Here is a 13,622-nt window from a genome sequence, read left to right on the forward strand (position 1 = left end):
TTCTGTCTAGATTACTATTGCTTTGGAGGTCTTGAAATCATATAGTATACCATACAAGTTGTTTTTTTTGCTTTTCTCCCAACATTGCCTTGGAAATTCTAGTTCTATTGTATTGTCATATATGGTAGAATCAGGTTGTCAATTTCTACTCTCCTCCCAAAAGTCTCAGTAGGATTATGATAGGGATTGTACTGCATGCTTAGAATAATTTGAAAGAGAATTGATATTTTAACAATATTGAATATCAGAACCCATTCTTCATTTATTTACGTCTTTTTTTTCCCCCTTAGCAATGTTTTATATTTTTCAGGGTAGAGGTCTTCCATATCTTATTAAATTTATTACTAGCTTTTTTGGTTCTCCCACTGCTATTATAAATAGACTTGTATTTTAAATTTCATTTTCCAGTTTTTTGTCATGTGTATAAACACAGTTGATTTTGTATATTGACCTTATATTTTGAAACTTTGGAAAATCCCTTATTACTTCTAATTATTGCTGTATAGGTTTCTCGGGATTTTCTATATATACAAACATATCATCTGATAATACAGACGGTTTTATTTATTTCTTTTTAAACTTCATGCATTTTTCATCATATTGCACTAGCTAAGACCTCCAGTAATATGCAGAATAGACATGGGAAGAGTGAAATCTTTGTCTAGTGTCCAATTTTAGGGGAAACAGCATCAACTTTTCAACTTAATTATAAAGCTATTATTCATAGGCTTTTCATAGATGACCGTTATCAGGTGAGTAAGTTTTCTTCTATTCAAAGCTTTCTCAGGCTTGTTTTTTGTTTAAATCATGAATAGATGTTAAATTCTATTAACATTAAATCTATGTTAATCTATTAAAGATTTTTTTCTGCAACCGTTGGGACAATTATATTTCTATTAATGTGCTAAATTAATTGGTTGGTTGAATTTTTAAATGATAAAATAACCATGAATTCCTGTGATATGTTACATATGATCATGATATTATCCATGCTATATAGGTTTTGTTTGCTAAGTTTTCAGATCTATGTTGCAAAGCATATTAGTCTGTTATTTTCTTGTAATGTCTGTCAGACATATGCTGGCTTCTTAAAATGAATTGGAAAGTTTTTTCTATTTCTCTATTTTCTGAAAGACATTGTGTGTGATTAATTTCTTGCTTAAATGTTGAAAATAATTCATCAGTGAACTCATCTGGGCCTGGAGTTTTGTGGGTTTTTTTAATGTTTATTTAATTTTGAGACAGCATAAGCGGGGCAGGGGTAGAGAGAAAGGGACAGAGGATCTGAAGCCGTCTCCACACTGACAGGCTAACAGCGACGAGCCTGATTCGGGGCTCTAACTCACAAACCACGAGGTCATGAGGTCATGACCAGAGCCAAAGTCCGTCACTCAAACGAACTGAACCACCCAAGTGCCCCTGGGCCTGGAGTTTGAGCTAAGTGAAGATTTTATTTATTTATTTATTTTTATTTATTTATTTACACATATACAATATTTAATTTCAACACTTCAATTTTAAAATTTCAATTTTACATTTATGCACAATAAATTTCATTCTGCTAGATTCAGTCTTTCAGGGGTTTAGAAATCTTTTTTGATCTTTTTTCTTTTCAATCTTGATTCTTTTATTCAGAGTACATACTCTGTATCATGGGCATATGCCCTTCTTGCCCACCTAGTCATCTGAATGAAGACTTTAAATTATAAACTTACTGCTCTGTTAGACATAGACTTTTCAGAGTATTTCTTATGTCAGTTTCGGTAACTTATTGGTTTCAAGAAATTTTCCCTTTCATCAAAGTTTTTTTATTTGTCATTAAGCTGTTCAAAATATGTCCTGATTATCTTTTTTAAGTGTATAGGATATGTAGGGATAATTCTGCTTTCATTCCTAATACTGGCAACTTACGATTTCCTTCTTAATCAGTCTAGCTGGGAAAGTAGTGGAATTAGAAATTTTCTTGATCTTTTAAAAAAATCAACCTTGTTGGCTTTGTTGGGTTTGTTCATTTTCTCAATTTTTTTCTATTGCTTTCTGCTTTTATCTCTATCGTTTTCATGCTTTTATTAATTTTGTTCATTGTTCTTCTTCCCCTAGAAGTTTTTAAGATGGAAACTTAGATCATTGATTTTAGATCCGTCATTTTTCCCAAATTAAATATTTAAAGCCCATAAATTTTCTTTTAAGTATTGTTTTAGCTGTGATCCTTAAATTTTTAATATGTAGTGTTTTTATTATAATTTAGCTATAATACTTTCTAATTTCCCTAGTGATTACTTCTTTAACATGTGATTAATTACAACTACGTTGTTTAACTTCCAAATATTTGGAGACTTCTAGATATTTTATTGTATAGAAAGACTTGAAGTTTACCTTCATAATCTCTGTCTTTGGTGCTCACACCCTGTATAATCCTCTACCTTTGATTGTGAATGGGACCTGTGACCTGCTTCTAGCCAGTAGAGTATGGCAAAGATGAAGACACTGAGTAAGTTAAGCTTCTGTTGAGACTGCAGCCCTAGTCAAGTCTTGGATTGCAGTCTGGTGAGACTCTGAAACAGAGAACCCAGTTAGCCCATGCCCAGGCTCTTGACCCATGGAAACTGTGAGATAATGAATGTGTGTTGGTGTAAGCTGCTAACCCTGTCACAATTTGTTTAGCAGCAATAGAAAAATCAATATACTTATTGTTCTTGATTTTTAATTTATTTTCATTGTGACCAGAGAATATATGTTATATGAATTCTGTCCTTTTAAGTTTATTTTTTCTTGTTTTCTAAGTATGTAGCCTATGCCAGGACTATGTGCACTTAACAAAAATGTATATTCTGCAGGTGTTTGGATGTATTTTTATAAGACTAAGTATTATATAGCTTTATAAATATCAAACATTTCAAAGTAGTTGATAATACAGTTCAGGTCTTCTAAATCTTTATTAGGCATATGTGTATTTTTTTATTGTTGTGTCTTTCTGAAAAATCGATGGACCCTTTGTCATTATTAAAAGTTTTCAAAATTTCTGATAATACTCTTTGTCTTTTTTTTTCAAGTGTTTATTTGAATTCCAGTTAGTTAACATACAGTGTGATATTAATTTCAGGTGTACAATTTAGTAAGCTAAGAACACCCAGTGCTCATCACAAGGGGACTACTTAATCCCCCATCACCTGTTTAACCCATTCCCCCTGCCCAATTCTCCCTCTGGTAACCATTAGTTTGTTCTCTGTAGTTAAGGGTCTTGTTTTGCCTCTCTCTTTTTTTCCCCTTTGCTTGTTTGTTTCTTAAATTCTACATATAAGTGAAATCATATGGTATTTTTCTTTCTCTGACTGACCTATATCACATAGCATAATACTCTCTAGCTCCATCTATGTTGTTACAAATGGCAAGATTTCGTTCTTTTTTGTGGCTCATAGCATTCCATTTTATATATATATACACCACAAGTGTCAGTAGACATTTAGGCTGTTTCCATAATTTGGCTATTGTAGATACTGCTGCTCTAAACATTGGGGTGCACATATCCCTTTGGATTAGTACTTTTTATGATAATACTCTTTGTCTTTAAGTCTACTTCATTGGATATTAATATAGCCACTCCAGATTTCTTATGTTTACTGTTTCTATTGTACATCTTTTTCCAGCTACTTACTTTCTATCTGTTTCTTTGTATTTAAGATGAATCTCTTCAGGTAGTATGTAGGTTTGTTTGTTTTTTTCTAAATCTATTCTGACACTTTGTATTTTATGCTAAAACAAGATAGGTAATGAGCTTATTTGCCAGTGTTAAATTTTTTCACTAAGGAAGTTGTGACCACCTTTAAACTTTAGTAACTCTGGTAAGTGTTGTACAACAGTGGAGTGTCTCGTGTGTTTTTGATTTTTTCTTTTTCATCCCATATTTATTTGTACTGACCTTTATTTAAACTGTGAAATGTCCTGAGTCTTTGATTTCTAGGAGAGTCTCTGTGCCCATCTCATATTTGCTATAAAAGGCTGGCTGTGGGTATAAGATGATATAGATCCATACATTTCACATCCCACTACTTAAAGTCTGGGTTTGCTCTGTAGGATAATTGTTCTTCTTTTCTCTTTGTGGAGACATATGGTATTTTAAGCCACTTGGGTGAGAAGAGTTACTACTTGAATGCTGTCTGGAAAGCAGAAACCCCATTATATAGCTATATGCATTCCATAATGACTCCAGGCTAATACCATTAAACTACCCTTGGAAACTGCAACACACTTACCTATTGGATAGGTTACACAGATAACAACTTGTGAATTTTTCAGATAATATAATTGGTGCTTCAGGAAGGAAGGAAGGAAGGAAGGAAGGAAGGAAGGAAGGAAAGAAGGAAAGAAGGAAGGAAGGAAAAGAAAAACAAGACCAGGACAGGGTGCCCGGGTGGCTCAGTTGGTTAAGCGTCCGACTTAGGCTCAGGTCATGATCTCACTGCTTGCAGGTTCGAGCCCTGCATTGGTCTTTGTGCCGTCAGCACAGACCCCAAAACCTGCTTCGCATTCTGTCTCTCCCCCTCTCTCTGCTCCTCCCCCACTCACACTCTATCTCTCTCTTAAAAATAAGTAAATGTTAAAAAATTAAAAAAAAAACAAGACCAAGAGATTGAGGCAATTTGAAAGTCTACAGAATTACACGTAAGTTCTGTAGTGTAGGTTATTCCTATTTACATGTTGCTTTCCATCTGTCCATCTATGACATATAATCAGAGTGGAAGCACTAGCATTTTTTAAAAAGTTGTATTTATTTGTTTTGAGAGAGAGAGTTACAGTGAGAGAGAGAGACAGAGAGAGCACGAGTGAGCAGGGGAGGGGGAGAGAGAGAGGAAAACAGAATCCCAAGCAGGCCCCATGCCATCAGCACAGAGCCTGATGTGGGATTCAGACTCACAAACTGTGAGATCATGACTTGAGCTGAAGTCGGACTGACTGAGCCACCCAGGCATCTTGAAGCACTAGCATTTTAAAGTCATCACCATACCTTTAGTCCAAAACTTCAAAAATGCAGTAGGGCATATATGTTGTTTTCTTAAAAAATAAAATTATGTGGAAATAGAATATTTAAAATTATATATGTTCTTAAAGAGCACTATATTTACATTGGAATTTCACTGAAGTTTTTTTAAAAACTCAGGGAAAAATTGCATCTTTTACCTTTTCCTTTTTTACTTTTCCAGCCCTATTTCTGTATTGGGTAATGGCCTTTATTACAAAAACCATAAAATTGGTCAAGTACTGGCAGTTTGGTTGGGGAGTATCAGACTTGCGTTTCTGCATCACTGGCATGATGGTCATCTTGAATGGACTCCTGATGGCTGTGGAGATCAATGTAATTCGGGTCAGAGTAAGTATCTAATCATTTTTGTTTAATTACTAGAATTCAAGACCTCAATATTAGAGATTACAGCCAACCAGAAATCATTTGTATTTAAGAGGATAAACAAGTGTATATCAACTATGTGTATAAAAGTTTAACGAATCACTAATTTCCACCATTGGTATTCCAGAACCCTAGCATCTATTTATTCATTTGTAAATATTGCTTGAATAATTGTTATGTGTCAGACGTTAATCTCAGTTCATATTATAGATGAAATTGCATCAGAAAATTACATCATCCATGATGTGTCCCCAGCACACCTATATTAAGCAAACCATTGTATTCCTAGAAATTTCAAAATGAAAAGAAGATAAGTTTGCTCATTCCATTGATGAAGAAACTTCTAAAGAGATAACTCTAGCTATATCCAAAGTCACATAGCCTGGTCTGTGATTACAAACCTGTTGTACTTTGCATCACATAATGCTGTTATGTTGTGTGACATACTTGTGAATGATATTTTAATGTTCGTTTTCTACTGGAGCACTTTGAGTTTGCTATGAATGGCAAGATACAAACTGCAAGGAATAGTGGAGAATAGTTAGGGAACATCAGCCAAACCACAAATTATCAGATAGTGACTCAATAATGGTGTCAACACATTTAAAAAATTTAAATAATGTAAAATTCTTTATTTAGTTGACCCTATCACAGCATATCATGAAAGACTGATTCTTAGCAATAACTATCTTTTAAAGGGATAATCTATTTTTTAGAATTGTCTCTAAGTGGAATTAAGTGTGAAATTCTGGTATTTAATTAATCTAATTACAACAAAAGGAAACTCTTTCAAAGAATATTTCCAAAGGAATGAAAGAGGTGGTAAAATATACATTTTTGCCTCTGGAAATGAAAATGTAAGAAAGGTTAAAATTTTATTTGAATATGTGGGGAAAGAATTGGGCTAATTATTATCCTGTGGAATTTTTCTTGCCACAGAGATATGTATTCTTCATGAATCCTCAGAAAGTAAAGCCTCCTGAAGACCTCCAGGATCTGGGTGTGAGATTTCTTCAACCATTTGTGAATTTATTGTCAAAAGCAACATACTGGTGGATGAACACACTTATCATATCTGCTCATAAAAAGCCTATTGATCTGAAAGCAATTGGAAAATTGCCAATAGCAATGAGAGCAGTAACAAATTATGTTTGCCTGAAAGATGCGTATGAAGAACAAAAGGTAATTTAGTATCTGTTTTTCACGTCCATAATTGTAGAAAATAGGTCTATTAAGTAGAAAGGTATTGAGCTTAAATATCTATGGTTAACGAAGAGCAGATTTTCTTCATCTCTTTCCCAATAGTTTTGAGTCATGTGAATTGGGCCAATAAGAATATACCAGAAGAGGGGTGCCTGGGTGGCTGAGTCGGTTGAGCATCTGACTTTGGTTCAGATCATGATCTCACCATCCATGAGTTTGAGCCCTGTGTCGGGCTCTGGGCCGACAGCTCAGAGCCTGGAAACTGCTTTGGATTCTGTGTCTCCCTCTCTGCCTCTACCCTGCTCACGCTGTCTCTCTCTCTCTCTCTCTCTCAAAAATAAAATAAAATAAAATAAAATAAAATAAAATAAAATAAAATAAAAAGAATAAAGTAAAATAATAAAATAAAATAATAAAAAAAAAAACAAAAAAAAGTCTACCAGAGGAACCAATGAAATAAAGTTATATTGTGTTAGTTGCCCAGTTCATACATGAAGAGGGATAGAGGGAACGCTGTCATTTTTTCTGGAACCATCTGGAAAGTTAGAATTAAGCTTAAAGATCATGTATATCTGATCCTTATTACCATATAACATTAATAACTCATGAAATTGTTGTTATGAAGCTTTTTCAAGTATGTTGTCAATAATTTTGTTATATAACAGTAAAACAGATCATATCATTAATAACCACATTTTAGAAACCTAAATCCTCAAATTAATTATTGACTAAAATTTGGAGTCTGTATTCCAAACTTGGGAAACTGAATCAAATAAAGTTATATACTATTCCTATATGCCTGTCAAAATTGGTTTCTTCTGGTACTTTCTTTGGGCATTTATAATTACTTTAAAAACCTTAAATATGAGAGTTTTTTGAGATTTTCAATTTGTCTTGTTATCATCCTGTATAGTCATGTCTACCATACATGGTGGTAGATGTATTTTATATTGTAATCATCAATAAATATTATTGTAATTGAAATCATTGGTATTCACAGTAACATTGGAAAGGAGTAGGGTCTGGTGAATCAGTGAGAGTTTGGTCTGTTCTAAATCAAGAAAACAAAGCATTTATGGTAAATGATGAAAATGACCTCTGTTTTGTGTCAAAAATGTGTGTTATGAAATTAATATTGCAGGAAATGGTTACTACCAATGAGCCTGAGTCATCTCTTTGGTTTCACCTCTGGGAACAGTATTGCATAATATTTTTTAAACTTCTCTGCTAAAGTAAAGATTAAGAGTATAGCCTAAACATAGTTTAAGTGTTCCAAGTACTCTTTATTACACAGATTAGCTTGAACTTGGTGTGTTAATGGCTTGTGTTGATAAACTTTTAAAAATAATTGAATTATTCATCTAACAGAGAATTGAATATGAGATGCAATTGAATGATCTTCCATTGACTTGGTTTCTTTGCCATAATGAAAAATCTTTATCTACCTCCTCTCTAAGACTTAATTATGACTATTCAGGTCATAAAATCCTTTCAACAAACAACATACTTGTGAAGCCATGAGTTGGCTTAAGCATATATGCCACTCTTTAATTTTGCATTTCTTTGTTGAATAACTAGGAAACACAAATCTAACACAACTCTAAAAATTACTGACTACTATTCATGGAAATAGGAAATACCTGGAAGAGAAATAATTTGAAGTTGGGATGATCTGCTTTGTTTATCTTGTAGTAAAATATCTTTAGCTTGTAGTAAATCTCTTGTGATCTAGTAACTCCAGAAATCTTGACTAATCTCTCAATAATCTAGATCTTAGTACTTTACTATCTTCTTTTCCATACAAAGGTATCTGGTAATAGTCATGACAGAAATACATTTTCCAAACCAAAGAGAATTAACATTAATTTGGCCTTAAGGATTTTGGGTTATCCTTGACAACTAAAAATAATGCAAAGTCTTTGAAAATCTGGCCTTTTTACTCTTCATTGTATTTCATTGAAAGGCACTCAGTCGCTACTGTTTGCATAGAGTGCAAAGATATGGATTATGCATACTATACTAAAGGGACTCCTTAACATTTACTTATAAACTTAACATATCATCAGAAATATCAGAAGGAATTGCCTGCAATTAAATTTAATTTAATTTAATAAGATTAAATGCTGTTCCAGTCATTTTATTTTGGTTCATCTGTTTTTTTCTTTCAGAAAAAAGTAGCAGATCATCCAAACAGGACTCCATCTATATGGCTAGCAATGTACAGAGCTTTTGGGAGACCAATTCTGCTTAGTAGCACATTCCGTTATCTTGCAGATTTACTAGGTTTCGCTGGACCTCTCTGTATTTCTGGAATAGTTCAGCGTGTGAATGAAACGCAGAATGGGACAAATAATACAACAGGAGTAAGTCTGTGGTGCTTTTGAAAGGGAACATATTATTGGCACATTTTATTGTAATTGTTACTTTTTATGAAAGCAGTTCTATGAACAGTTCGTACAGGCTTATTTACAGAGAATTGAGTGTATTTAAAGCAAAGAAAACAATTATTTTCCTTGTAGAGGAAATCATGTGTTTATTAATTGAATGCATCTGTTCAACAAAATTATTTCTCAGATTCAGAGCCTACAGACATTTGATAAGTATCTACTGTGTGCCAGAAGCCATGCTTAGAAGTTTCACATTGATTATTTTCTTTGCTCTTTTTAGCAACTCTTCGAAGAATTTTCATGCATGAGTACATGAAGAGTGGCCAAGTCAATTTTTAGAGGCCTATGACCAATCATGTTAGCAATGTGATTTGTACTACATATATTTTTCTTTTCTTATATGATAAAGACCCCTGATTCATAGTGATCAGGGCAAGTCACATTGTGGTATTTTTATTAAATATTATTCTACTATTTGGGGGGCTATATGGTATAAGATACTATATATTTGCTGTTGTAAATATAGAGCTTTTTCTGTTCTTAAGAAAGTCGCATTATGAACTTCCTCGTTTCTTTCTAAGATAAGAATTGATTTTTCTAGTTTCACAGATAGAAAAATTTAGTCTAGATGAATCAGTTTTTCTTTTCTATTCTTTCAGTCAGATTTCCTGTCCTTTTTTCTTCACCTATTAAAATTTCATGCATTTTTCAAAGCCTGCATTAAATGCTATCTCTTCAGTGAAGCTTTTCTGATTGTTCTGGTTAGAATTTGACTCTCCTTCATACCCTCCAACACATTGTTGATTTCACCTTGGCACTTGCTGTGAATGCTATTTATAAGGAAGCATGTTATTTATGGATATGCTTATCTTTCTAGGTGGTAAGCTCTTTAAACAGAATGACTGTGAACTGTACATATCTGTGCTCACAATGTGCAGCCCATTTCCTTGCTTACATTAGTGTTCAGTTATTATTGAAGTGAACCAGATATTTTCACCATTGAATACACTTTTGTGATGTTTTGTCTCTACTAGCCTCATTATGTTCCATAAATTACACATAAAATTTTTCTATCATCCTTCTCCCTTACACATATTAATCACACATTTTTCTGAGAAGGAACAGAACTTACACATTTTGTATATATCCCCATGAAAGAAAAGAAAGGGTCCAGAAGTAGAACTTAATGGATCTAACCTACAAAAAGAGTATTGCCCAAACTGACATGATGTACTTATTTGAGTGTTACCTTTCTCTCACTTCTAACCAAGTTACCACATACTGTTGTTCAATACAAAAGGCAATCAGTTTTGTATATCCTTATTATGACTTCAGCCATATTCCTACTGACACAATTTTATAAGCTATGTTTTGTCATTGTGAGTGTCAACATGGGTGAAATCAATAGCCAAATTACATACTTCATAATTTATCACTTATTTTGTTAATATAAATTAAGATATATGAATATTAGGCTAAGTCAACTGTAGAATTAGTTTAAATTAGTAAAGCTATAAAAATTGTATTTTTTCTTGCTGACCAACTATCACTTTTGTGGTTTCTACTTCAGTAGAAATTACAGTCTAAATTAACTTTGATCTTCAGTTACTACTCCTCAAGATGGAATATACCTTTCCCAAAAATGTACTTACATTTTTTTAAATTAAAATTTACCTTTTTTTCTACAATTAGGCATTTCCGGCAATCTTAATGATCAATTTGGGATTTTATGCATTGAACTTGTTTAAATTTATATCTGCAGACATGGTGAAGAAAAGCCAAAACTACCTGGCTATGGCTCATTCCACTGCTGCATGATAAAGACATTCAGTTTTTATATTTAAAAATTATGCATCATTTGATAAGTGTGAGCTGTATATCTGGTATATGAAAAGGCCAGTTCTAATTTATGTCTTTTTCTTTTGGGACAAGATTTCAGAAACTCTTTCATCAAAGGAATTTCTTGAAAATGCTTATGTACTAGCAGTTCTTCTTTTCTTGGCCCTTATTCTGCAAAGGACATTTTTGCAGGCTTCCTACTACGTAACCATAGAGACTGGCATTAACCTCCGTGGAGCTCTGCTGGTATGTGCAGCTTTGAATGATCCTTGTTTATCGAAAATGCCATATGCCATTCAATGATAGGAAGGGCAGTGGTGTCAGCTTTGTTTTTCTTTCTGTTTTGACTTTGATTCTACAACTTCAACACTTCTAGGAGCTACTCGATAAAAGAAACAGAATTAGCAGACCCACTGAATTTAAAAAAAAAAAAAACTTTTGTAGTAATATATTAAGAAAGCTTTTGAGATCTTTCATTTAATTACCTCTGTTTCAAGTTGTTCTAGAGCTTATGTTTAAAGCTAAATATATGTTTTGATTATATAGCCAGAAAGTTATGTTTGTGTTTAGTTGAAGACTGAAAGTAACTATGCTAAAATGAAAATAGTAGTCGGCTGAAGGTGTCATAACAGGGATTTTTTTCCAAAAATATTTTTTAAATGTCATATTTTCAATGGAAGTAAGGAAACATAGTGTTGATTAAGTTTAAAGTTTCAAATACATTTTTTTTTTTTGCAGGCGATGATATACAATAAAATTCTTAGGCTCTCTACATCTAATTTATCCATGGGCGAGATGACCCTGGGACAGATCAATAACTTGGTTGCCATTGAAACCAATCAACTCATGTGGTTCTTGTTCCTGTGTCCCAATCTATGGGCAATGCCTGTTCAGGTAATTCAATATAAGTAATATTCTCATTTGCAGAGGAAGCAAAACAAAAGGAGTATGAAATATTTCGCTCAGTAAAGAGTAAATGTTTTGAACATGCTGTTATTATACTTTTTTTTTTTTTTCAAAGAGAGGGGAGAAGAAGAGAGAATCTTAAGCAGGTTTCACACCCACACAGAGCCCAAGATGGGGCCTTTTCTCATGACTGTGAGATCATGACCTGAGTTGAAATCAAGAGTCAGATGCTTAACTGACTGAGCCCATCAGGTGCCCCATATACCCTTTTTATAGAAAAGAAAGCTGAGACTCAGAAATCCTCTGACAGGTTAAGAAAGTGGGGTTTGAAATTCTCCTGCTTAAGTTCAAATATCTGCTCTACCCTGTTTGCACAAGTGTATAAATACTCAAAATATTAATTTTTTTAACTTTAAAATTGGGATGATAATTGTATCTGCCTTGTAGAATTGTTTCATCATCAAGACTAAATACATTAATAAGTGTAGCACATTTAGCTTAGTGCTTAGCACTTCATGGGCTTTCAGTAATTGTTAGTTATTATTGACCGAATTCACGCAAGTCATGTAGCCAAGGCTTGATCCCTTTCATTTTGACAGAAGCTTTTATAGCATTTCTAAAGTAAAGTGTTGCTGTAATCCATCCCAAAGTTTCAATAGCTGATGTATTATAAAATGTCAAACTTTATAAGGTGGTAGGAACACTAACAAGCTGGAGGGCTATTTAGCTATTTTTTATGGAAAATAGCATTTTAGAAAAGATGATTTTTACCCCTAATTGGGTAAAAATAGCAAAAGAAATGTTTTCAGCTCTTTCCTCTATGTGATGCTGAGTATGTTTAATCATCTCAAGTTTTGCGTGCTGTGGATGGAGCTTAAACTGTAGATCCTGTATTTTTTTAAGTTTATTTATTTATTTTGAGAGAGAGAGAGAGTAGAGGAGGGGCAGAGAGAGAGGGAAAGAGAGAGAATCCTAAGCAGGCTCAGTGTTATCAGTGCCGAATCCAATGTAGGACTCAACTTACAAACCGTGAGATCATGACCTGTGCCGAAATCAAGAATCAGATGCTTCACCAATTGAGCCACCCAGGCACCCAAGTATAGATCTTGTTTGATCCAGTCTGTCCATGTTTATTAAAATGCATGCAATAATAAAGAAGATATGGCAGTTTTTACACTTATTGTTTGCCTTGTTAGTTTTATCTTTTTAAAAATTTTTTAACATTTATATATTTGTGAGAGAGAGAACAAGCACAAGCAATGGGCAGAGAGGAGACAGAGGATCCAAAGCAGACTCTGCACCGTGAGCACAGAGTACCATGCGGGGCTCAAACCCACAAACCCTGAGATCATGACCTGAGTTGAAATCAAGAGTCAGTCGCTAAACAGACTGAGCCACCCAAGCACCTCACCTTTTTAGTTTTAAATGGAAACCCAAGTGAAACAAAAGTGTGTATCATGTGCAGTGCTTGACACAAAGTAAGATAAAATATGCTCGGTCTCATTTCATCAAAATGTATTTATTATACAGTAGCTGCCTAGGTGGTATAATTTAAAGTGCACCAAAAATCCCAGGCTACCTCTGAATGATTGCATCATGAGTGACATTAAGGAAACTTTCATTTTGATTGGAATTCTTAAAAAGCATAATTGGTTAGACAGTAAATATGTGCACTTGCCTCCAAAAGGCCACTATTAAGCTGTTGCCATTGGCATACACTCAAGAGTTAAATGCTTTAACTGCATGGATATAGTTCATTAGTTGACATTTTTAGCCATGGTAATCTGAGCTATTGTGGGGGAATAGCAGGGAGAGATTGCAGGGTCAAATCCAAAATTTTAAAGGAAGAAGAAGAAAGCGACAAGCCAGAGAGGGTTGGCTTA

General features: G+C 33.7%; 1 protein-coding gene across 2 annotated transcripts in view; it reads left to right on the forward strand.

Annotated features, from left to right (window-relative positions):
• ABCC9 (ATP binding cassette subfamily C member 9) overlaps positions 1 to 13,622 on the forward strand; it is a 133,366-nt gene that overhangs the window by 17,961 nt on the left and 101,783 nt on the right. For both annotated transcript variants that reach the window (XM_039238595.1, XM_039238596.1), the window contains exons 7-11: positions 5,202 to 5,368; positions 6,344 to 6,586; positions 8,776 to 8,970; positions 10,927 to 11,079; positions 11,572 to 11,727. In XM_039238595.1, the coding sequence (XP_039094526.1) occupies positions 5,202 to 5,368; positions 6,344 to 6,586; positions 8,776 to 8,970; positions 10,927 to 11,079; positions 11,572 to 11,727 (914 nt within the window). The remainder of the gene's footprint in view (positions 1 to 5,201; positions 5,369 to 6,343; positions 6,587 to 8,775; positions 8,971 to 10,926; positions 11,080 to 11,571; positions 11,728 to 13,622) is intronic.

Source organism: Hyaena hyaena, unplaced genomic scaffold (assembly GCF_003009895.1).
Source record: "Hyaena hyaena isolate Hyena2069 unplaced genomic scaffold, ASM300989v1 scaffold_143, whole genome shotgun sequence".
Taxonomy (NCBI): Eukaryota; Metazoa; Chordata; class Mammalia; order Carnivora; family Hyaenidae; genus Hyaena; species Hyaena hyaena.